The sequence below is a fragment of the Microcaecilia unicolor genome, chromosome 1, assembly GCF_901765095.1.
Source record: "Microcaecilia unicolor chromosome 1, aMicUni1.1, whole genome shotgun sequence".
Lineage (NCBI taxonomy): Eukaryota > Metazoa > Chordata > Amphibia > Gymnophiona > Siphonopidae > Microcaecilia > Microcaecilia unicolor.
This window is the reverse complement of record NC_044031.1, coordinates 29,120,462-29,147,013: the sequence shown is the minus strand read 5'-3', so window position 1 is coordinate 29,147,013 and position 26,552 is coordinate 29,120,462. Positions and strand designations below refer to the sequence as shown.

The window sequence follows — 26,552 nt, the reverse complement described above, 5'->3', positions numbered from 1 at the left end:
TCCCACCTATTTGCAGGCTCAATGTGGCTTACATTATGTTGCAAAGGCATCACTATTACCAGAGTAAGAGGTTCGGCACAATGTTACAGATTAAAATATAAGAATTCAGGTAAGTAGGGACAGTAGAATGATAATACACAACATATCATTGAGAGCGGTTAAGATATAATAATCAATGATGATAATATGATTAAAATAATCGAATTAAAGGGATCAGTATGAGTTGGTTCTGGTATAGATTGGAGTCAAGTCATTAAGGAGGATTCTTTTCCTAAGTCTCTTCGAACAGGTGCATATGGACATCTTTAGTGTTTAGCGCATGCTTATTTTAGCGTGCGCCAAAAACGCTACCGCAGCTTAGTTACAGGCCTTTCAAATGGGTTATTTTTGTGCATACTATGGCAGTAATGGATCTCACTCCTAAGCCATGGTTTGTGGATTACGATTTCAGTCTCTCCAATTTATTGCTAATACTCACCTTAGGACTAACATTGTGCCAAAGAGATAGTTTTAAAATTCTTTTTAATGAACCCTTTGGCACACAAAATGATGGAAGGAGTGGTCTGAAAAGTCAATAAAATGAGACCACTGTCAATTAATTTCTGAATGCTTTATATAGGGGCCCTTTTACTAAGGTGCACTGAAAAATGGCCTGCGCTGGTGTAGACGCGTGTATTGGACACGCACAGGTCCATTTTTCAGCGGACCTGCAAAGAAAGGCCTTTTTTGCCGCAAATGTACGCGTGGCAAAATAAAAATCAGCACGCATCCATTTTGGGTCTGAGACCTTACCACCACCCATTGACTTAGTGGTAAGGTCTCATGTGTTAACCAGGCTACCCGGTTAGCACCACGTGGTAGAAAAGAGAAATTATTTTCTGCTGCGTGTATTGGATGCACGTAGAAATAAGAATTACTGCCAGGGGCACGTGGTAGCCGGGCAGTTCTAATTTGATGCACGTACAGGCTGTCATGAACCTGGAATATGAAGCATGGAGCCAGATGTACGCACCTGCGATGAACTTAATACTGCTCTTCTGAGTATCTCCAGTTTGGGCACGTCTACACATTAGCACACCAACAGTTTGGCATGCCTACATCAGGGCGCACCTACTCTGATGTCAGATGCCTTCACTTTAAAACCAGAAACTTCCCACTACTTCATGGCCTCAGCTACTACCTTCTTGGTGTCTGGTGTGTTGTTTCCTGTTTCTGTTCATCCTTGCTAACTTCTGCCTGGACCTGACCTCTGCTGGATCGCCACCTGCCCTGACCACTGCCTGGTTCTGACTTCTGCCAGATCTGAGCTCGCCTCCTTCTCCTGAGTTTGTCTTGTCGCCTGACTCCTTAAGTCCTGTTGGCCACCTCAACCGCTGGGGTACAGTGGTCGCTGCAGGTGAAGCGTTGGGTTTCTGACCTCTGATCTCCGGATCAGCACAAGGCCTCACTTACTAATTCCTGATATCTGTGACAGAGGTGCTTACTTGTCTAAGTAAAACAGCCTCTAAAATTCAAGAGAATAAAACACCTGGGGCCCTTTTACTAAGCAGTGGTAAGCACTACCCTGTGAATACCACATGCTAAAAAGCACTACCGCAGGATGTGCTCAGGCAATTCCACAGTAGTTCTGGGATCAGCACACCATTCCTGAGCTAAAAAATATTAAATTTCTTTTAGCACAGGGGTGTGTTTGGGGCAGACAGTTAGGGCAGGCAAATCACCGCACGCTGCCGATTAGCATGGGGTTAGAACGTGAACCCTCCCCACCTATAGAATAAGTTGTCATTTTATAGCTGCACCAACAGTGGCCTCAGTGTATGGGAAACCCATGCGCTAAAAATAGTGCAGGCCATTTTGTAACACAGCTTTGTAAAAGGCCTTTCCCCCCCCCCCCCCCCCCCCCCCCACACACACACCTATGGCCATATGTTGCCTAAATGACTGCATCAGGGATAACAAATAAAATAATCAGATAAAATATTGTTTTAGATTGGCTAATAAAATATAGTAATCCTCCAGACCCATGCTGCCAGGAAGCACTCTTCAGAAAACATAGATTATTTCACCAGCACATGTCCCAACTAGCTTTTTGTTTTTGGAGAATAGCTAGCTGGGAATTAGATTTATATTTTGTGAAGAATGGTCCCTAGCAGGATTAATCTGAAGGATTAATTGTTCCAGTTCCGGAAATGGTATTCAATGCTGATGAGTCAGAGAACTGAAACAAATCTCTATAAATCTGGATGTAATGGAGGAACTTGACAAATTGAAGAAAAGCAAATCACCTGGACCGGTTGGTATGCATTCCAGAGTACTGATAGAATTGAAAAATGAACTTGCAGAGCTACTGTTAGTAATATGTAATTTATCTTTAAAATCAAGCATGATACTGGAAGATTGGAGGGTGGCCAATGCAATGTCAATTTTTATGTTTAAATATCTTTATTGTCAAATACATCATCAACCTCAAACATTGCAGAAAATATGGTCAGAAACATGCAACAAAGAAGTTTCCAAGCTCACAGGAATGATAAAACTCTTTAATAACATTACCCCTCTCCTTCTCTCCCTACAACTCCCCCCCCCCACCACCACCCACACCCACAAATTCTTGTCAAAAGGCAAAAAAACACATGCACTGCAAATGGCTCAGTCCTTCAGTACCACTAAAAAGTGTTTAGATATCCAGTGTCATTCAAAAAGGTGGAGCGAACCCGAGTGGGTCAGAGTGTTCAAGTATGGAGTCCAGATTTTCAAAAACTCGCTTCTTGGCAGGGTGGTCCACGAGCATCCACAGAAAGTCGTTCCATAACCAAAAGAGCACCTGCACCATAACATCAGCAAAGGGGGAAAGTCTTTTATCCAGTGCAAAAGGATATGACATTTGGCAATTAAGGAGGCTTTTCTCAAAAACAAAAATTCAATTGCTCAATCGCATGAATATCATCTGGAAGCTGATTCCAAACAATAAGTTCCAACTGGAAAAAAGCTCTCATGAGTAGATGGCCAATGGGCTTGTGTAGGCGCAGGAATGACTAATCGGTGCCAAGACATTGACCTTAAGACCCTTGTTTGAGTGGAGGGAATGGCTAGAGAGCCTAACTATGAAGGAATATTTTCATAAGCTTTTTTTCTCATATTTCAACCCCCTTTTGTGCATTTAGATCTGATGACACTATTAAGTAAGCATGGAGGCTTATGGCAATAGCTTGAACGGTGTGGAGGAGCGTTTTCAATATAACGTCTAAATCTGATTTTGGACGTTTTGCCGAAAACTTGCATAAATCAAGTGGGGAACATAGCGATTTTCGAACCATCTTTTTGTTTAAAAAATGGCCATTTCCTAGATGCTTGTAGATGTTTTATGCTCAGTGTGTTTTTCTATTGTGACCATTTAAAAAAAATGCAAGGGAAAGACAAAAAAAAACCATTGGGACGTATGGGGGCCAGCATTCTTAGTGCACTGGCCACACAGACATCCCAGCAGAGCAGTGGGGCACCCTGGGGGCACTGCAGTAGACCGCATAAAAAGGTCCCAGATACTCATTTCACCATCATCCCCTTATATTGTACGAGAAGCCCTCCAAATCCTGTGTACCCAACTGTACACAACTACAGTAGCCCTTATTTATTTATAGCATTTGTATCCCACATTTTCCCACCAATTTGCAGGCTCAATGTGGCTTACATTTGCCGAAATGGCGGTTGCCATTTCCGGGTGACACCTATGTGTGCGCACAGTAGGTTTTTGGTGGGCTCTCGCTTTCCACAAGCTTAACAAAGTGGGATACGGGCCTGGGCCCCTCTTCTCTACAGTGTACTGCACCAACTACTAGGCTAGTCCAGGGACCTGCTTCCTGCTGAAGCTAGCATAGAGGCTAGTATATACTGTTTCTTTCACATCTTTGGGAGCTGGGAGGGGGGTCAGTGACTACTATGCTCACACTAGCCCTCTCCTCAAGTCACTTCACTGGCTCCCTATCCGTTTCCGCATTCAATTCAAACTTCTCTTACTGACCTATAAGTGCAATCACTCTACCGCTCCCCAGTACCTCTCCACTTGTCTCTCCCTATGCCCGCCCCCCCTCGGGTACTCCGTTCTGTAGATAAATCTCTCATATGTCCCCTTCTCCTCTATTGCTAATTCCAGACTCCGTTCCTTTTATCTCGCTGCACCTCACGCATGGAATAGACTTCCTGAGCCTGTACGTCTAGCCCCGTCTTTGGCTGTTTTCAAGTCCAGGCTAACGCCCACCTCTTTGACGCTGCTTTTCACTCCTAACCACTACACACTTGCCCTGTACCCTTTTATCCCCACCTCTTTAATTTCCCTTACCTCTTAGTTGTTCTGTTTCCTAATTTAGATTGTGAGCTCCTTGAGCAGGGACTGTCTTTTTGTGTATAATGTACAGCACTGCGTATGCCTTGTAGCACTATAGAAATGATACGTAGTAGTAGTAGTAGTACTGGGAGAGTAAGAGGAGGGGAGGTCATGCCTTAATCCCTCCTGTGGTCATTTAGGGCATCTTTTTGTGACTTCATCATGATTGAAACAATCCTAAATCAAAATACCTAACTTTTAGCCCTTGACATTTTGGGGAATGCCCAAATCCTACCCCCAACATGCCCCCCTTGTGATTTGGATGCAATGCAGATGAACTGCATAAAAAGATATCTTTAAAATGGGTTTCAAAGTAGCGATTCGGACATTTGGGCAAAATAAAATGTCCATCTGCCACTCTGTGCTGCATTTTGGACGTTTTTCTGTTTCAAAAATGAGCCCCATAATCTATTTCTATAAGATCCATTCCTCCTACAGCTCAGGTAATGTACAGTTTTGGCACTCACTGATTCTTACAGTTGACCTTGTGGGCATGGAAGAGTTTTCTGGTTCATACATCCAGTTTTTTAAGGTCTTTAAGAGGCCAGTCAACAATTCCAAAACTATGAGTGTGCTGAAATTGTCAGGTGATTAGTGACCTGTATCTTATTCTATACTCTTCCATATCAATGTTAGCCCCCTATAATATTCTTTACTCCTCGGCTCGTAACCCTGGAGTCATCTTTGATTCCTCTCTCTCCTTCTCTGCCCATATTCAACAGATCGCCAAAACCTGTCGCTTCTTTATCTGCAACATTAGCAAAATTCTCCCCTTCCTTTCTGAATACGCTGCCAGAACCCTTATCCACACCCTATTGCAATTTACTTCTCACTGGTCTTCCACTCAGCCATCTCTCTCCTCTCCAATCTGTCCAAAATTCTGCGGCACAACTTGTTTTCCGCCAGAATCGTTATACCCATACTAGCCCACTCCTCAAGTCACTTCACTGGCTCCCTGTCCGCTTCCGCATTCAGTTTAAACTTCTCGTACTGACCTTTAAATGCATCCACTCTGCAGCCCCCCATTACCTCTCCACTCTCATCTCTCCCTACATTCCTCCCCGTGAACTCCACTCGCTTGACAAATCTCTCTTGTCGTCCTCCTTCTCCTCCACTGCTAACTCCAGGCTTCGCTCCTTTTCTCTCGCGGCACCTTATGCCTGGAATAGACTTCCTGGACCTATACGTCTAGCTCCATCTCTACCTGTTTTCAAATCTATGCAGAAAGCCCACCTTTTCACTGCTGCTTTTGGCTCCTAGCCACAATTGCTCTCCCCTTGTCCCTTCCTCCCTTCTCACCCATTTCTTCCCTCACCCGTAACTGTCTTGTTTGTCTGTATTACTTAGATTGTAAGCTCTTTTGAGCAGGGACTGTCTCTTTGTATCAGGTGTTCAGCGCTGCGTGCGTCTGGTAGCTCTATACAAATGCTAATAATAATACTCATCTTTTCTCTCAGTGACTTTTTATCACTCCTTCCTCTCTAGACATTTATGTATACCTTTCTTTTTTCCTTTATCACACAGTCATCAGTTAGAGAGATGTTTCAGTTTTGCTCAGCTTCCCTGTGTGGATTCTATGGTGCTTTGTGAGGTTTATCTTCTGACTGAAACTTTCACCATGCTCAATACATGTAAATGGTTTCATTCAAGGACAGTGCCTCGAAATGGATTAGTTTTGCACATACTACAGTAACGAATCTCACGTCTAAGCAACGGTATGAGTATGACCTCAGTCACTCAATTTTACTGCTAACGCTCACCATAGTACTTGTATCATGTCAAACACAGCTCCCCTCTGGAGTTAATAAGATGTCACATATTCCAAACCTTTACTTTCTCTCACATTAACTTTACTCCTGCTGTTCCCTTCTGAGGCTCCTGTTTCTTTTTCTTCTGATGCTCCTACCAAGGTCTCCCCTTTTTCTCGCCATTGCTTTCTTACAGAAATTCTAAAATGTGTTAAAATGTTATCACATGCATTTCTTTTGTTTGCTGTTTAAAGTTAGTGAGCTCAAATTTGCATCAGTCAGTTTCTGCTGCTTTTGCAGGAGCAACATTCCTGTTCCCTCCAGTTTTAGAAAACTTTCTTCATACACCCTTCTTGGTCTAAATATAGGATGTGTAGCATAAAGATACAAGTACATTAACTCCTCCTTAGCTACAGGAGTCAATTGTAGTTATCCCTCTTAACTTTTTCATTACCTCCTGTGACTCCACTAATTACAGGGAGTTGATGAATAAGTCCACCTTGGCCTTTATCTACAACAGGGATTTTTTTTTCTTCATCTGCAGTATCTGTTCTATTGCCAACACCCTCATTAGCCCTAGTGTATAAGCTATGGATGGTCACTTTTTTTTATGCTGGGCGATATATATTCTTCCCACCCTTTCTCAAATTTGTAGTGTTGCCTTACTGAGATTTGGTAAAGCAGTTATATTACAATGTCATCAGGTAAAGGTGTTGAACAAGACCTGAGAAGAAAACTTATTTTCTAGTCCTCAGAGATGCAGAGTAATCCGAAAGCAGCTACTGTTGAATTTTAGGCTACACCCTTTTGACTCTTTCATTTCTTGGTGGACTTTCTGGTATATAGTGATTTTTCCCTTCTGCCAGAAGCATTAACTACAAACTATGAAGAAAGTGGTTTCACTCGTGTGTGGATTCTATGGTGGATCTAGAGGTTATCTGTATCACTGAAGCTTTTACCACACTCAGTATATTTAAACTGTTTCAGGCCTGTGTGATTTCTCTGGCGGATTATGAACTTTTATTTCTGACTAAAGAATTAACTATACTAGGTACCTGTAAATTGCTTCACCCAAGTAGCTTTTTTGTGCTTTGTGAGGCCTAGCTTCCAACTGAAGCATTTACTACAGTCAGGATATGTAAGTGGTTCTACTCCAGAGCAGATTCTCTGGTGTATACTCAGGTATATCTTGTGCCAGACGCTTTTACCATACCCTTCACGCGTAAAGAATGGATTCTCTGGTGTATAGTAAGATTTCCCTTCTGCCGGAAGCTTTTACCACACTCAGTACATTTAAATGGTTTCACGCCTTTGTGGATTCTCTGGTGTACAGTGAGATTTGTCTTCCAACTGAAGCACTTGCCACACTCCATACACTTAAACGGTTTAGCTCCTGTGTGGATTCTCTGGTGTTTAGTGAGTGTTCCTTTGTCACTGAAGCTTTTACCACACTCAGTGCATGTAAGTGATTTTATGCCCATATGGATCTTTTGATGCATGGTGCGATATGTCTTGTAACTGAAGCTTTTACCACACTCAGCACATGTAAATGATTTCATGCCTGTGTGGATCTTCTGATGGATGGTGAGGTATGTCTTGTAACTAAAGCTTTTGCCACACTCAGTACATGTAAATAATTTCATACCTGTGTGGCTTCTCTGATGTATGGTGAGGTGTGGTTTGTTTATGAAGCTTTTACCACACTCAGAACATGTAAATGGTTTCACTCCAGTGTGAATTCTCTGGTGTGTGCTGAGGTTTGTTTTCTGACTGAAGCATTTGCCACACTCCATACACACATATGGCTTCACTCCTGTGTGGATTCTCTGGTGGTTGGTGAGGTTTGTTTTCTGAGTGAAGCATTTGCCACACTCCAGACACCGAAACGGTTTTACTCCTGTGTGGATTCTCTGGTGTTTGGTGAGGTTTGTTTTTTGAGTGAAGCATCTGCCACACTCTAAACACTTAAATGGTTTCACGCCTGTGTGGATCCTCTGGTGTTTAGTGAGAGTTGTTTTCTGACGGAAGCATTTACCACACTCCATACACATAAATGGTTTCACACCTGTGTGGATTCTCTGGTGATTAGTGAGTGTTCCTTTGTCACTGAAGCTTTTACCACACTCAGTACATGTAAATGATTTCACTGTATGGATTCTCTGGTGTATGGTGAGGCTTCCCTTCTGACTGAAGCTTTTATCACATTCAGAACAAGTAAATGGTTTTACTCCTGTGTGGATTCTCTGGTGTCTTGTGAGGTTTGTCTTCTGACTGAAGCTTTTACCACACTCAGTACACGTAAACAATTTCACACCTACATAGCTTCTCTGCTGGTTTGAGAGGTCAATTTTCTGACTATAATTTTTTCCACACTTAGCACTTGTATATGGTTTCACTGCCGTATGTATTCGCTGGTGCATATTGAGTTTTCCCTTCTCACTACATCTTTTACTATATTTAGAACACTGAGTTTGTTTCACTTCACTGTGGCTTTCCTGGTGTGTTCTGAGTTTTCCTTTCTGACAGTTATATAGGTTTTTATCTTTCTCAAGTTTCTGGTGTACTGAGAGGTTTGCCTTCTTACAAAAGCTTTTTTCAGATTTGGTAGAAATAACTGATTTTACACCAGTTTGAATTTTTTAGGTTCAGCCAATGCTTTTTTGAAGCTCTTATCTTCTGTACCTGAATCTGGTCTTCCTCCTGCATGGAATTTTTCATTTCTTACGACGTTCTCTTCCAAGTTTAAGTTTTTATCACAACCAGAACGTGAAAATTCTCTCTCACTAGTATTTTTCTGCAGTTTGGTAAGGTTATTGACGTTGTTCCCATTTTTTGTTTTTGTACACATTTTGGATTCTTCACTGGTTTTTGGGTGTTGCAATATCTCTTTCTTCCTACCAAAACCTTTCTCACACTCAGAATACATAAAATTTGACCCTTTTATACGTGTTTTCTTTTGTACATGTAGTTCTATCTGACTGAAGGTTTTCCCAAAGTCTGTAAATTTAGATGGTCTTCCTTCAGTGTCAGATCTCTGCCATGATTTCAGAGTTACATAATCACTGAGGAATATCTTGCAAATATCACATAAACAGCTTTGAGCTATCATTTCAGTTCTTTGCTCTTTCCCTGAAAGTGAGAGACTGCTGGTATTGTGCTCACACAGTGCTAAAGCTGCAATTGAATTATTTTGCTTCTTTTCTGAGCCACATTCACTTTTTCCTTTTTCTCCCCACTCAGAACAGGAAGTTGTTATTTCTTTGTCGCTTTTTGACAACACCTTTTCCACTTCAGTCTTCTTACTGAGTTTCCACTGAAGTCTCTCTGTATCACTGTTTCGAAGATCATCTTTTTCTAGATAAAAAAAGAAGAAGTAAATATTAGGCATCACTGGAGAACAGTTTAGCCAGTTCAGTAAGAAAATCCACTTTGTAAATTTGTCACCCCTTCTCTGCTGGGAATACAGCTTTTCCAAGCTGATTACTGCAAGAGATGCAATTAGGATATATGATCACATTCCAGGTGAAATTACGTCTTAAATAATAATTTCCTTTCTTTTAGTCAGCTGCACTGTTCTCAACAAGTGGGGGGTTATCCCTTTCTAGCAGCAGATGGAGGTAGAGAAAGAGCTAGGCATTTCCAGTGAGCTGACTGGTATAAGCTGCTAATGCTCTGGTACAGTTCCAGTAGGGATTAACTAAAGCTTTTTTTTATTTTATTTGTTATATTTGTATCCCACATTTTCCCACCTATTTGTAGGCTCAATGTGGCTTATATAGTAACGAAGAGGCCTTTGCAGGCTCCGGTGTGAACAAATACAGGGTGATGTTGTGGTAAGATCAAGTTCATGTGGCACAGCCACATTAGGGAATCGGAGAACGGAAGAGTTGTGTTATGTCCATTACGTGCTTTAGTTTGGTTGTGTTGCAGAGATTAGGCATTTAAGTTGGATCGGTAGGGTATGCCTTTTTAAACAGGTTGGTTTTGAGAGATTTCCGGAAGTTTAGGTGGTCGTACGTCGTTTTCAAAGCTTTTGGTAATGCGTTCCACAGTTGTGTGCTTATGTAGGAAAAACTAGATGCGTAAGTTGTTTTGTATTTAAGTCCTTTGCAGCTTGGGTAGTGCAGATTTAGATAAGATCGTGTTGATTCGGATGTATTTCTAGTTGGTAGGTTGATCAATTCTGTCATGTAACTCGGGGCTTCTCCGTAGATGATTTTGTGAACCAGGGTGCAGATTTTGAAGGCAATGCGTTCTTTGATTGGGAGCGTGTAGTTTTTTGTGGAGGGATTTTGCGCTTTCAAATCGCGTTTTACCAAATATAAGCCTAGCTGCCGTGTTTTGAGTGGTCTGAAGTTTCTTTAAGGTTTGTTCTTTACATCCCGCATTAATTCCATTGCAGTAATCTAAGTGGCTTAGTACCATTGATTGTATCAGGTTGCGAAATGTTTCCCTCTGGAAGAATTGCTTCACGCGTTTGAGTTTCCACATTGAGTGGAACATTTTCTTTGTTGTGGATGCCACTTGGCTCTCTAGTGTTAAGTTACGGTCCATTGTAACACCGAAGATTTTCAAGCTGTCTGAGATAGGAAGGGTGTGATCTGGGGTGTTGATACTTGTGGTGATATCCGCGCTGTGTTGGGATGAGAGGATGAGACAATGAGTTTTTTCTTTATTGAGTTTTAATTGAAATGCATTTGCCCATGAATCCATGATGTTCAGGCCGAGCTTGATTTCGTTGGTGATTTCTGTCAGTTTGGTTTTGTAAGGAATGTATATTGTGACATCTACTACTACTACTTAACATTTCTAGAGCGCTACTAGGGTTACGCAGCGCTGTACAATTTAACAAAGAGAGACAGTCCCTGCTCAAAGAGCTTACAATCTAATAGACAAGTGAACGGTCGGTCCGATAGGGGCAGTCAAATTGGGGCAGTTTGGATTCACTGAACGGTAAGGGTTAGGTGCCGAACGCAGCATTGAAGAGGTGGGCTTTAAGCAAAGACTTGAAGACGGGCAGGGAGGGGGCTTGGCGTCTGCATATATGAAAGGGTTAAGGCCATGGTTGGATAAGGACTTGGCAAGTGGGGTCATCATTAAATTGAATAGGATCGGTGGTACTCCAGTCTGCTTTCCACAGTGATGATAAGCATCCATGCCCTATCAATCACCACAGCTGTAAGAAAGCGCAGGCAACCATAACGCCTCAGAGTGGCACTTGCTACCCTGCACCTCCAATGATTACCTCATTGCATGTCACATTGTTGTTTCTCTCTCTCTCTCTCTCTCTCTTTTTTTAATACTGAAAGGGAAAGAGCAGAGCACCCCGAAAGCCTTAGGCTTTTGTCTTCAGAGGGCAAACTTCAGAACAGTGCAGGCTACTACATGAAAGGAAATTATCACATAAGATATAATTTCACTATCCTTGACATCTACGTTGCACCATTCTGAACAAGTGGGATGTACCCAAGCAGAATCACAGGGGTGGAGAAACACAAAGGGCCCCTACAGACAGCTCCACCAACATATGCACGAGTCCGTCAAACCTATAATGTTTTAGTACTCTGATGGAGGAACCCCGGAGGTGCTCATCAAGGGCTGACATCAGGTGTTGGTGTGGAATCAGGCTGCTGAACTTAGGGGGGAGGGGGCGGGGTGTCCAAACTGGAGACCCATGCATCGGCACCTCTTGGAGAGGGAGCAGTCCTCCCAGCGCCAACGCTTCTCGGGTACCATGGAAACCCTTGCTGCCCCGGAGCTGGGCGCAAGGCTGGTTTTCCAGGAACAAGTAAAGCCAGATGTTGTTTTTAGATAAGGGGGGCATCAGAGGAGACGGCAGATGTGAGAACGGTCACATACACACAGATAAAGGTATAAAAGGCATGTTTTGTTACCTCAGAAATAGGAACTTTGTTAGCACTGAGAAGTGTTTTGCTACAGGGTTGGATTAGTTCCTCTCACAGGAAGAAAGACTCTTTTTGCTTGTATTAGTTATGGTATAATTGGCAAGTTTACAATCAGATGTCTATTTTCCTATTTACAATAAATAAGCTTCTGTAATAAATTTATAATTGGCTAATTATGAATCTCTTCCTGTGATCTTCAGGAGCAGATAAGGTCCTAATTAGTTTTTCCAGGAATAAGCGCCCAAAGGTTTAGCCTTGCGTCTTGCAGCCTGTCTAAGAAGCACAGGTAAAGGGCTACACATTACTAAATGTTTAGCCCTTTACTTTTACTAAATGCAGATGATGTCATAATATACATTCCGTACAAATCCAAACTGACTGAAATCATCAACGAAATCAAACTCAGCTTAAGCATCATGGACTCAAGGGCAAATGCATTTCAGCTAAAACTCAATAAAGAAAAAAACACAGTCTCATCCTCTCATCCCAACACAGCGCCGACAACCCCACAACTATCAACACCCCAGACTACACCCTTCCTATCTCAGACAGCCTGAAAATCCTCGGCGTTACAGTAGACCGTAACGTAACGCTAGAGAGCCAAGTGGCATCCACAACAAAGAAAATGTTCCACTCAATGTGGAAACTCAAACACTTGAAACAATTCTTCCCATGGGAAACATTTCGCAACCTGGTATAATCAATGGTACTAAGCCACTTAGAGGCATATTTTCAAAGCACTTTGGGAGGCTAAGTTCCATATGTTTCTATGGAACTTTGGGAGGCTAAGTGCTTTGAAAATAAGCCTCTTAGACTACTGCAATGGAATTTATGCGGGATGAAAGGAACAGACCTTAAAGAAGCTTCAGATTACTCAGAACACGGCAGCTAGGCTTATATTTGGAAAAACACGATATGAAAGCGCAAAGCCCCTCTGCAAAAAACTACACTGGCTCCCAATCAAAGAATGCATTGCCTTCAAAATCTGCACCCTGGTTCACAAAATTGTCTACGGTGAAGCCCCTGGATACATGACAGACTTGATTGACTTACCAACTAGAAACACATCCGAATCAACAAGATCTTATCTAAATCTGCACTACCCAAGCTGCAAAGGACTCAAATACAAATCAACTTATGCATCTAGCTTTTCCTACATAAGCACACAACTGTGGAACACACTACCAAAAGCCTTGAAAACGACGCACGACCACCTAAACGTCCGGAAATCGCTAAAAACTAACCTATTCAAAAAGGCATACCCTGCCGATCCAACCTAAATGCCTGATCTCTGCGACACAACAAAACTAAAGTACGTAATAGACATAACTCAACTCTTCCATTGTATGATTCCCTAATTGTGGCTGTGCCACATGATCTTTATCCTACCACAACATCACTTTGTGTTTGTTCTCACCGGAGCCAGCAAATGCCTCTCCGGTACTATGTAAGCCACATTGAGGGGGGGGGTGGTGGTGAAGAGATAGTTCTATTATATAGTAATACGAGCTGAAGGGGATAACTCTACAACATGCAAATTCAATACGAGCTGTAGTAATGGGGCTCAGGACGTCAGAACAGTGATAGAGACTTGCCACGGACCCTGAAGAAGGTTCGAAACTTTGGCCATAGTCGGCCATGGCTCTCTGAGAACAACGGGCAGCTAATACAGATAAGTTAATTATATTACAGAAAAAAAGAAATACTAAAAGAGAAAACCTGTATGATTGAAAAGTGACTATAATCACAAGGAGGAGGAGGAGGAGGTGTTGAGCCGATGATAAGAGTAAATGCTCCCACTTAAAGCGGGCTGTGCCGTGATAAAAAGGTGCACTTTTGAGGCACTGTTATCCTCCATATATCCTCCCTTTTTCCGCCTGGTGATTAGCTAGAATTGGAAGGTATCAATTGACGTCAACAGGTATAAATTGTTGCTGGGAAGTGGATTATTGAATTTGCAGGGTGAAGAGAGAGATCAGAAGACAGCAAGATTAGTAGACAGCAGCTTAACTTCAACGAGATGTGAAATAGCTTTTGAATGGAAAAATAGAAATCCCAGTTTGGCCCGATGGTGGCAGCAGCTCAAGAGTATTATCCATGCCGTATGTCAAGATCAAACTGGAAAACTTGAAAGGCGATGGCAGAGTATCCATAGAAACAGAGAAAAATGAAGGTAGATAAAGGCCATCTGTGCCATCCACTATCCCATCCTCTCCCTTAGAGATCCAATGTACTTGTTCCAAGCTTGTTTGAATTCAGATACAGTTTTTGTCTCCACCGCCTCCACTGGGAGGCCATTCCACGAATTCACCATCCTTTCTGTAAAAAAGTATTTCCTGAGGTTACTTCTGAGTCTGTCCCCTTTCACCTTCATCCTATGCTCCCTCGTTTCAAAGTTTCCTTTCAATTGAAAGAGACTTGCCCCTGCTGGTTCTGAGGTATAGGGATGGGGTGGGTGAAGGATGGAGGAGTTGGGGAGGGGATGTCTGACAGAAGGGCAGAGTTCATTAAACTATGGGATAATTGCAGGTAGGTTATCGATACTTACTTAGAAATCAGTGATAACAAATGTCATTTGTACTGGATGTTTGGAAACATTAAATAAAATAATGAGTGGAGTGCAACAGGTAGACATGAAGTGTTTGTTTCCTCTTTCCAAAAATACACAGACTAGGGGGCATGCAATGAAGCTACAAAGTAGTAAATTTAATACAAATTGAAGAAAAAGTTTCTTAACTCAATGTGTAATTAAACTCTGGAATTCGCTGCCAGAGAATGTGGTACAGGCAGTTAGCTTAGCGGGGTTTAAAAAGGGTCTGGATGGCTTCCTAAAGGAAAAGTCCATAGACCATTATTAAATTGGCTTGGGGAAAATCCACTGCTTATTTCTGGAATCAGCAGCATAAAATGTATTGAACGTTTTGGGAATCTTGCCAGGTATTTGTGACCTGGATTGGCCACTGTTGGTAACAGGATGCTGGGCTTGATGGACCTTTGGTCTGTCCTATTATGGCAATACTTATGTACTAAACTGAATAAACAAAGTAAAGAAAAAGCTGGACGGCAGCAGAACAGTCTCCTGTGATCAGTTTCCAAATCATTCCATCATCTGTGCAAATGCCTTCTATTTTTTACAGTATTTAATATTACTCACCTGTATGTTGTAATACCTCCCATTACTCTGTAGAGTACTGATTATTACTCACCTGTACTGTGTAATCTCTTATTACTCTGTACTGCACTATTACTCACCTGAGTATGAGTGAGTAACTTCTCTCTCTTCTGACTCCCTTGGATCCCAGATATACAGCTCTTCCTCTTGTTTAATCCTTGTTAATACTTCAGAATTGATGTTTTTGTGGTCTGCGCCTAGGAATTATAAAGAAAATGGAGGTTTATTCCCCTTCCATTCACCGAAAAGTACACAGCAGTAATTCTCAGAGTGCAGGACATGAAATAAGGGAGGGGGTGGTTTTATTACTGTCATCTATCATAAACAGAGGGATCAGAGGTCATTGTATCTTGAAGCGGTCAAACATTATTAAGAAGGGAGATCAGATGTGAGAAAGAGAGATCTAAATAACCAGCACAAAGGAGATGGTAATATCTCTCTGCAAATCACCGGTGAGACCTCATCAGGAGTATTGTGTCCAGTATTGGAGAAAAATCTCCAGAAGGAGAAAGACAAATGGAGTTCCTACAGCAAGCACTTGTGACAATTTGATGACTCAGTGGCTCCCTTGTATAACTTATATAGATTATCAGAAGGATGGGGTTTATGCACATTTCAGTTGCTGACTGGAAGTTGCATATCATCAGAGCAGACTTATCTTGAACTTCGACGGGGCCCCGTTTCGCCAGTCTCTCTTCAAGGCTTTCTCCAGGGAGTAAAAGTGCCCAATGTCCTATATTGATGAAGTTAAACAATGGTCCAATGTATGCATGCCTCTTTACAACAACAAATTTTGAAAAACTTGTCTGATATAAAGATTTTATCAAGCGTAACCCTCCAGCAGGCTCAAACAATCACTAATAATGTTTCCCAAGTGGAGAAAATAGGAGAAAAAGTACAATCTTTGGAGGTCTTTAGTCACTCTATGATTAAAGACAGGAGTTATATGGCACGGCGTTTGGAATACTTAGAGAATAAATCAAGAAGACTGAATTTAAGATTTACTAACTTTCCTATATCTTCTCTGATCTCCTCCATTGATATGGTAAAAAGATATCTGACTGAGATATTGGGTATGTCTAGTGAATCACTACCCCCTACTGTGCGGACCCAATATTTGCCAAATAAAATCGTGTGCAGAATTCTTCTTCTCAACACAATGGAGGGGATGGTATGAACTTGACATAATTTCTAGAATCCTCGTTGGAGGTAGTAACTCAAAGATCAACATTACTGGTTGTTTTTGCACTAGAAATGGACCGGGACGTGGTTTTGAGACTTTCATTTAGGCATTTACAAACAACTTTTTTTGGATCAAAAGTAAGAATATACCCAGACCTGGCGAGAGAAACTCAGAAAAGGCGAGGTGCCTTTTTGGCACTACGCCAGAGAACTCTCGCCATAGGAGCTGACTATATTCTAAAATTTCCCTGTATATGTAGAATTGTGTATCAAACAAAAATGTTTCAGTTTTTTTATCCAAAACAGTCGATAGATTTTTTGGTTTCTAAAGAGGATGTTAATGTGACAATTGAAGTACCAGACGACACTGCTAGATAGGCTAAGAGGCGAGACACTTTTTCATAGCAGTAACAATAGTGTGACATTTAATTACTTGTAAAAATTTTATTTTTACTTTCCTTTTCCTAATCTTGGATCATTTTACCTTAAATGTTTATTGGTCGATAGACTGAAGAATTGATTTGATTATATAATGATATTGGAGTGTTATTATTTCTTGTATTTCTGATACTCTTGTTGAGTCTGTTATATTAAAACTGATAAATAAATTAAATAAAACAAAACAAAACAATGGTCCAATGTTTGAGGCTGGGTGTACACAGAGTCTGGGGTGGAGAATCAGTGGGGCATAAAGTGTGTGTAATCCCCAGGTAAACTGAGTCTGGCAATTTCCTCGGGGGCAGGGGATTATTAGACTGCTATAGAATTCTCCAGAGTCACTGGAGAGGAGGGAGAGCAGCAGTGGACAGGAGAGTGAGAAGCCCAACCCTAAGGGTAGATTCATGAGGAAAAGTGCTGAGGGGAATGTTTGTGGGGTTAGATGGATAGTTGGGGTGAAGTAAGAGTTAATAAAAGTTACTAGTGTACTGACCACATGGTCTTTGGTTGCCTTTACCCCTGCCAGGACCTGTGAGGAAAGGGGTGTCCTGGATAGGTCCAATAACCTGAGGCTGGTTCAAGAGGGAGTTATTGTCAACTACATCATTAACTGTGGACCGTGAGAAGGGCTCCAAGTGGGTAGAAGGCTTTAATTGAGCTCTGAAATCACACAGCCTTTTTTTCTAATACCACTCCATGCCAAACCCATGCAATAAATTAGTTTTATTTGGCATGGAGTGGTATTAGAAAAAAAGTTGTTTGATTCCGGAGCTCAATTAAAGCCACCATCAGTATGTGTTTTGATTTTAACTGCTGAAGTAGCATGAGGGGGGGGGGGGGGGGTATGGAATTTGTGACAGAAGGTATGGCGAGAGAGAAGGTTCTAGTAGGTGGATGAAGACAGCATGATTTGGGGACTCAAGAGTCATGTGGGGTGGTGTAACTGCTATTCTAAGAATTAGGGAACAGACTGAAAATTGATTGGATAGATGTTGATGGAATAGGAAGGTAGATGATTAGTTAGTGGGATGTGCTAAGATGGTAATTAGTTTCCAGATCACGGTATAACATGTACTAAATCAAACTGTACAAAAAGACCTTTGAAGTAAGAATGATTGAATATTTTGACACCCAACAGACAGGACTTAATAAGGATCTGGGTTTTCTAACCCATTATAAACCATAAAGTTGTATTTCTCTGTTTATTACCCTCCTCTCACCTACCAACACCCATTCTGTTAGAATATCAATGAAATGCTTTGATGTCCCCAAGCATACCTCCTACCTTTAGATTGTAAGCTCTCTTGAGCAGGGACTGTCCTTCCCCATGTTTAAACTTGTACAGCGCTGCGTAACCCTGGCAGCGCTATAGAAATGCTAAGTAGTAATAGTAGTAGTACCCACCCCCACCCTCCCACTCTGTCAGACTGTCAAAGTAATGCTTTGATGTTTCTCTCATATATACTATCTGCTACCTCATTTGCTTATTTCCGATCTGATGAAGAAAGGCAACCTTCGAAAGCTAATCAAGAAATGCATTAAGTTATGTCCAATAAAAAAGGTATCATCTTATTTTCTTTTCCATGTTTTATTTTGTTTGATTTCTATAGATTCTACATGGAATGTTGCTATTCCACTAGCAACATTCCATGTAGAAGTCGGCCCTTGTAGATCACCAATTTGGCCGCGCAGGCTTCTGCTTCAGGACGTCAGACTCACAGAAACAGAAGCCTGCGCAGTCTTCTACATGGAATGTTGCAAGTGGAATAGCAACATTCCATGTAGAATCTCCAATAGTAGCAACATTCCATGTAGAATCTCCAATGGTATCTATTTTACTGTCATAGTAATGCTTGAATGTTTTCACTTATATACACTGTCAGCTAGCACATTTGCTTATTTTCGATCTGAGGAAGAAGGGCAACCTTCGAAAGCTAATCAAGAAATGTATTAAGTTATGTCCAATAAAAAAGGTATCATCTTATTTTCTTTTCCATGTTTTATTTTGTTTGATTTCTATAGATTCTACATGGAATGTTGCTATTCCACTAGCAACATTCCATGTAGAAGTCGGCCCTTGTAGATCACCAATTTGGCCGCGCAGGCTTCTGCTTCTGTGAGTCTGACGTCCTGCACATACGTGCAGGACGTCAGACTCACAGAAACAGAAGCCTGCGCAGTCTTCTACATGGAATGTTGCAAGTGGAATAGCAACATTCCATGTAGAATCTCCAATAGTAGCAACATTCCATGTAGAATCTCCAATGGTATCTATTTTACTGTCATAGTAATGCTTGAATGTTTTCACTTATATACACTGTCAGCTAGCACATTTGCTTATTTTCGATCTGAGGAAGAAGGGCAACCTTCGAAAGCTAATCAAGAAATGTATTAAGTTATGTCCAATAAAAAAGGTATCATCTTATTTTCTTTTCCATGTTTTATTTTGTTTGATTTCTATTGATAACCTACAAAAATGAGCAAAATCTATGTTCGAGGGCTTCTTTGTTCCCAAGGCAGTGAACTGGCTTGGAGACAAGGGGGTCTCTCTAATCATTTATTTTCTGTATTTCAGATTTGCTATAAGCCTCTGCTTGAGCCACTATTTACTTGTTTCTAGAATAACCTTTTCTTTTTTGTTTCACTTCTGAGTAAGTATTATTTGTTTTATTAGTGTAAGAAACAAATCCAAGAACGTGGGTGTTCCAGCAACAACCAGTTGGGGCAAGCGCTAACGAGGGTGATTATCTAATGTGTAATAATCATAATTAGGCCCCAACAGCTATTACTAGGCTAACCTCCATCGCCTACGCTGTTTAATTTGCTTATGAGCACTCTGGGAACAATTTCGCTGGCCATAAGAACAGTATGTTTGCCATACTGGGACAGACTGAAGGTCCTTCAAGCCCAATATCTTGTTTCCAACAGTGGCAGGGCTGAGACAGGCTGTGGTCATACTTGGAAGTTTCTGAACTAGAAGAGGTTCAGGAAAATGCCTCAAATTACTTTTATTAAATAAAGGCCCCTTATCTGCTAAAAATGGAGATAACACAATCCTTACCTAGTGAGATCAGGGTCTCATAATTCTCCTTCATCACCTCCCTGTAAAGCTTCTTCTGGCCTTCATTCAAATACTTCCAATGCTCCTGAGAGAAATAGACAGTGATATCCTCAAAGGTCACTGGCACCTGAAACACAAACCAGAAGCAAACTCAGTGACATGTGGAGAAGCTCAGAATGCATTAGAGTTCAGATGACTTTATTCTGCTAAAATTATACAACAGGAAAAAGGACTCCAGCAAACCCTGCATCAAGCGCTATATAAAGCGTATCTGCAGTTCACAGAATAGCGCCTAATCCACGCCAACCTTAAGGCATCTGTATTTACCTCTGCCAAAACCAGGTGTAAATGCTGGTGCCTAAATTATGGGTGGATCTCATAGGAACGCTCCCAAAACGCCCCTCTGAAATCATGCACTATAACGCTCATCGTTATAGAATCATTAGCACAGATTTGATCATTAATCAATTAAGTTGTATGCATGAAATTGGCTATATGCGCTGATCTGCACATGCAACAGTCGCCATATATAGAATCCAGGGATTAATGTGTTTCTCAGTCCCTTAAGGTTACCGGGGATTGAGGGCCACAAGCATTAGAATCGCAGTCAGCCCCTGATCCCCTGTATCTTTAAGAGTCTAATCTCAAGGGAAGCACCATCGCCCTTAGGTTAGTTCAGTGGGTCTCAACCCAGTCCTCAGGGCACACCAATCCAGGATATCATCAATGTGTTAGGTATGTGAAATTCTGAGGCCAGCAATGCTTTTCTCTTGATATAGTAGAATTGGAAAAGGTACAGCGAAGGGCGACGAAAATGATAGTGGGGATGGGACAACTTTCCTATGAAGAGAGGCTGAGAAGGCTAGGGCTTTTCAGCTTGGAGAAGAGACGGCTGAGGGGAGATATGATAGAAGTGTATAAAATAATGAGTGGAATGGATCGGGTGGATGTGAAGCGACTGTTCACGCTATCCAAAAATACTAGGACTAGAGGGCATGAGTTGAAGCTACAGTGTGGTAAATTTAAAACGAATCGGAGAAAATTTTTCTTCACCCAACGTGTAATTAGACTCTGGAATTCGTTGCCGGAGAACGTGGTACGGGCGGTTAGCTTGACGGAGTTTAAAAAGGGGTTAGATAGATTCCTAAAGGACAAGTCCATAGACCGCTATTAAATGGACTTGGAAAAATTCCGCATTTTTAGGTATAACTTGTCTGGAATGTTTTTACGTTTGGGGAGCATGCCAGGTGCCCTTGACCTGGATTGGCCACTGTTGGTGACAGGATGCTGGGCTAGATGGACCTTTGGTCTTTCCCAGTATGGCACTACTTATGTACTTATGTACTTATGACTTGTGGCAGGCAAGAATTTACTCTCCCCTCCCTCCAGCAATCTTCAAGCTGCCAAGTTACTCAGTTCCGAGAGGAAGACTGTAGGCAACCCTGTCAAGGTGCAAAATGGAACCTGAAGCACTGATTTCTATGGGTAGAATTAAGAACTACAGATACCAAACTGCTTTTGGGATGCAAGTTCAAATCCAGGAGTGGATCTCACCACCTGGAGCTTTGCTTTAGTTTAGGAAGAGTATCATATGGAAGCCTTGAAACAGAAGCTAGCCTGTCTCCCACCCCCCCCTCCCCACCCCGAGTATATTTTCAGAGGACTTTGTAGTTAAAATCCTAGTAGAGCAAGCTGAACAGCAGGAATGAAGTACTTAGAAATATCTTTGTGGTGGTGGGAGATGTCTCTACTGGAAAAGCAGCGGAGTAGTTTCTCACTAGCATTTTTCAAACTAATTGATTTTGAAAGGTGGCACACCCACTTCCGGGATCTCAGCCAATCAGAACCGAGGACACGCACAAGCTCTGACTATATGCCCGGCCTACACCTCACCCCCCTCCAATGATGTCATAGTAACATAGTAGATGACGGCAGAAAAAGACCTGAACGGTCCATCCAGTCTGCCCAACAAGATAACTCATATTTGCTACTTTTTGTGTATACCCTACTTTGATTTGTACCTGTGCTCTTCAGGGCACAGACCGTATAAGTCTGCCCAGCACTATCCCCGCCTCCCAACCACCAGCCCCGCCTCCCAACCACTGGCTCTGGCACAGACCGTACAAGTCTGCCCAGCACCATCCCCACCTCCCAACCCCGGCTCCGGCACAGACCGTACAAGTCTGTCCAGCACTATCCCCGCTTCCCAACCACCAGCCCCTCCTCCCAACCACCGGCTCTGGCACAGACCGTAAAAGTCTGCCCAGCACTATCCTCACCTCCCAACCACCAGCCCTGCCTCCCAACCACCGGCTCTGGCACAGACCGTACAAGTCTGTCCAGCACTATCCCTGCCTCCCAACCACCAGTCCCGCTGCCCACCACCGGCTCTGGCACAGACCGTATAAGTCTGCCCAGCCCTATCCCCGCCTCCCAACCACCAGCCCCGCCTCCCGATCTTGACTAAGCTCCTGAGGATCCATTCCTTCGGCACAGGATTCCTTTATGCTTATCCCACACATGTTTGAATTCCGTTACCGTTTTCATTTCCACCACCTCCCCCGGGAGGGCATTCCAAGCATCCACTACTCTCTCCGTGAAAAAATACTTCCTGACATTTTTCTTGAGTCTGCCCCCCTTCAATCTCATTTCATGTCCTCTCGTTCTACCACCTTCCCATCTCCGGAAAAGGTTCGTTTGCGGATTAATACCTTTCAAATATTTGAACGTCTGTATCATATCACCCCTGTTTCTCCTTTCCTCCAAAGTATACATGTTTAGTTCAGCAAGTCTCTCCTCATACGTCTTGTAACGCAAATCCCATACCATTCTCGTAGCTTTTCTTTGCACCGCTTCAATTCTTTTTACATCCTTAACAAGATACGGCCTCCAAAACTGAACACAATACTCTAGGTGGGGCCTCACCAACGACTTATACAGGGGCATCAACACCCCCTTTCTTCTGCTGGTCACACCTCTCTCTATACAGCCTAACAACCTTCTAGCTACGGCCACCGCCTTGTCACACTGTTTCGTCGCCTTCAAATCCTCAGATACTATCACCCCAAGATCCCTCTCTCCGCCCATACCTATCAGACTCTCCCCGCCTAACACATACGTCTCCCGTGGATTTCTATTCCCTAAGTGCATCACTTTGCATTTCTTGGCATTGAATTTTAATTGCCAAACCTTAGACCATTCCTCTAGCTTCCTCAGATCCTTTTTCATGTTTTCCACTCCATCCATGGTGTCCACTCTGTTACAGATCTTAGTATCATCCGCAAATAGGCAAACTTTACCTTCTAACCCTTCGGTCATTGGATATGTCACAGCCCTGTCCAGCCCACATCCCTTTTGCATAACCATGCCCATTGCCCTACCTTATTTTCAAAGCCCCGCCCCACCCCAAACCTACCCCATTTTGCATAACCTCACCCCAGACCCATCCATTTTGGTGATGTCATAGCCACACCCCTTTCCCCCAAAATGGTGGCTACCACCACAGAGGTTTGATTGAGAATAGGAGACAGCATGACGTCACAAATTTGAAACTACTTAGGTTATTCTTCGTTTCCCCTTCCCTGTGCATCCATCGTTCTGTATACACTCGAAACAAAGCAAACAAACCTATGAGCTGCTGCATCCACGTTGCCATTCTTTATTGTTGGTAGCATTTTTGTTTAATCTCACTTATATTTTCAAACATGCCAGCTTGTGCAGCATACGGATATACACAGAGGAAGTATAATAATGGAATGACTTTTCATAGGTACAGTGGCGTACCAAGGGGGGGGGGGGGCGGTGGGGGCGGTCCGCCCCGGGTGCACGCCGCGGGGGGGGGGGGGGGGGTGCCGCGTGCCTGTCAGCTCTTCGTTTTCATGCTCCCTCTGCCCCGGAACAGGTTACTTCCTGTTCCGGGGCAGAGGGAGCATGGAAACAAAGAGCCGAAAAGCGCGGCACCCCCCCCCCCCCAGCAGCATGCACCCGGGGGGGGGGGTTCTTTCGCTGGGGGGTCGCGCTGCACCCGGGGGATTGCGCTGTTCCGGGGGGGGGGCACTGTGGCGATCCGCCCCGGGTGTCAGCGCCCCTAGGAACACCACTGCATAGGTAGAGTAGTAATTTGTTATAAATTGTAATCAGTGTGTCACTTGGAGGGGCTGGTTATACTATAACTGTTATAGGGACACCCTAGCATGCATTATATTCGTGCAGAGATTTTTTGCTCCTGGTAAAGGGCCATTAAAACAGATATCATGTTATGAGAATCAAGTGCTCAACATTCAGAGTTTCTATCTATTTACTTAATTATGACATTTATATCCCACATTAAACAGGTGAATTTACTCTATTCTGGAAGCCTTTAAAATCTTTTTTTTCCCTGTGCCCAGATCAAGAGAGAAAGATGGTTTGTGGGTACTTGCTCCTTTTGTTTTGTGGAACGCAGTGGTATATTATAAAAATGCTCTTAATATTGTTTATTACTACTAAGCAACCTCCGCAAACTACTGAAGACCCATCTCTTTAATAAGGCATACCACAAAGATCAACCAATATGAACACACACAGCTCCTCCACATATATTCAGAACTGTCTTATAATATCTGCTTGTTATATTACTATCATGTTTTATCATTATCATGTTACCCAAGATTCTTCTGTAACACTAAATGTCTAATTCCTAATATATTTCCACCATTCATGATGTATTGTAAGCCACATTGAGCCTGCAAAAAGGTGGGAAAATGTGGGATACAAATGCAATAAATAAATAAATTTAAAAGAGAGATTCATTAATGAAGGAAGGGCTACCTTCATGCAGAAATCCAGATGTAAAACAAAAAGTGAGGAGAATGGATGAGGATACCAAAAAATATATGTGTTTATTCACATGAAAAAAATTAAAAAGTAACAAATTGTACAACATTTTCCAGTTCTGTGATATATATTTATTTCTTCTTCAAGTCATTTTTCAACAGCATTTTCTCAGTTATTACCCAAATGTGAACACAATTATAATGTTAATCAATAAGTTTTGGATGTTACTGAATCTATTATTCTGTCTCACTGTATTTTCAGTTTTGGAAACGGTACTTGATATACCACCTTTCTGTGGTTTTTGCAACTGCATTCAAAGCGGTTTAAATAGTATATACAGGCACTTATTTGTACTTGGGGCAATGGAGGGTTAATTGACTTGCCCAGAGTCACAAGGAGCTGCAGTGGGAATTGAACCCAGTTCCCCAGGATCAAGGTCCACTGCACTAACCACTAGGCTACTCCTCCACTAGCAATATTCCATGTAGAAGCCTGCCCTTGCAGCCGCGCAGGCTTCTGTTTCTGTGAGTCTGACGTCCTGCAGGAAGCAGAAGCCTGCGCGGCCGCATTGCTGATCTGCAAGGGCAGGCTTCTACATGGAATGTTGCTAGTGGAATAGCAACATTCCATGTAGAATCTCTAATAGTAGCAACATTCCAGAATCTCAAATAGTAGCAACAGCAACATTCCATGTTGAATGTCAAATAGGGAAAGAGAAATGGGACTTGATATACCACCTTTCTGAGGTTTTTGCAACTACATTCAAAGTGGTTTATATAGTATATTCAGGTACTTATTTCTACCAGGGGCAATGGAGGGTTAATTGACTTGCCCAGAGTCACAAGCAGCTGAAGTGGGAATTGAACCCAGTTCCCCAGGATCAAAGTCCGCTGCAGTAACCACTACTCTACTAGTCATCACAAGGACAAAATATAAGAAAATCAATGGATTGCATTAGGGGCTTATAGCCCATTTAGTTATGTTTAAACAAATGAGAGATCTGCATGAAAGAAAATATTTATTTTTATTATTTTGACTTGTGAAAACCACTTGTCCCTGAAATATGCTAAACACAGAATAACCACCCATTTGTACAACAGTGATGAGGTGAAGATGTGATTACTTGTGCCCCCATGAAAGAATTTAATTTTACTTCCAGTTTATTCAACACCAGGCTTCCCAAGGCAGATTACAACAACAGATAAGGTGACCTCATCAGTAAACAGGATGTCCTCACTGAAATTTGGCCGTGTATTACTGGGGTGGCGGACACATCAGTATTTGATTTTTTTTTTTTGCCGGGGGGGGGGGGGGGGGGGGTTGTTCTTATCATCTCTCTGGCCTTACCTTTTAAGTATGAATAAATAGCTTTTCTATTATTAGTTTGGCATTTTCTCTTTTTCCTAACTTTATATTTATTATAATTTTATGTAAACTGCTCTGCTCTGCCTTGGCGGTTAGAGTGTGTGAGCACTCTGGAGGGCTGGTGCGAGGGAAAGGGGATAGTGGGTCTTTCAGCCTTTCTGAGGTTTTTGCAACTACATTCAAAGTGGTTTACATATATTCAGGTACTTATTTTGTACCAGGGGCAATGGAGGGTTAAGTGACTTGCCCAGAACAACAACCTTGACCAGGACAAACTTGAAAATTACCAACCAGTATCCAACATCCCATTTTTAGGGAAACTTATAAAGCAGGGTACCGAAGGGGGTCACGTGATGCTCTGAACGGAGAGGACGTGATTCTGTGCTCTCTGAGGCCCCTGCTCGAATAAAACATTTACTTACTCGTAAATCTGCAAGAAGACGCTTTAAAAACACCTTACCTGACAGAGAAGAGTACATGGAAA

At 42.3% G+C, this 26,552-nt stretch overlaps 2 protein-coding genes across 2 annotated transcripts in view; both read right to left on the bottom strand.

The window, feature by feature from the left end:
- Nucleotides 1–5,802: 5,802 nt before the first annotated feature.
- LOC115464361 (gastrula zinc finger protein XlCGF26.1-like) lies at nt 5,803–8,747 on the bottom strand. The gene has a single exon (XM_030194751.1). The coding sequence runs from the start codon at nt 8,547–8,549 to the stop codon at nt 7,308–7,310; it is 1,242 nt and encodes a 413-aa protein (XP_030050611.1). The 5' UTR covers nt 8,550–8,747; the 3' UTR covers nt 5,803–7,307.
- LOC115464392 (zinc finger protein 354C-like) overlaps nt 8,730–26,552 on the bottom strand; it is a 32,421-nt gene continuing 14,598 nt past the window's right edge. Inside the window, exons 2-4 of the mRNA XM_030194777.1 lie at nt 19,889–20,015; nt 15,288–15,404; nt 8,730–9,483 (exon numbers count right to left, since the gene is read on the bottom strand). Of these exons, the coding sequence (XP_030050637.1) occupies nt 8,750–9,483; nt 15,288–15,404; nt 19,889–20,015 (978 nt within the window). The 3' untranslated portion in view covers nt 8,730–8,749. The remainder of the gene's footprint in view (nt 9,484–15,287; nt 15,405–19,888; nt 20,016–26,552) is intronic.

Coding starts and splice junctions, on each gene's coding strand:
- LOC115464361 (XM_030194751.1), bottom strand. CDS start 8,549: ATGCACCAGCGAATACATACGGCAGTGAAACCATATACAAGTGCTAAG.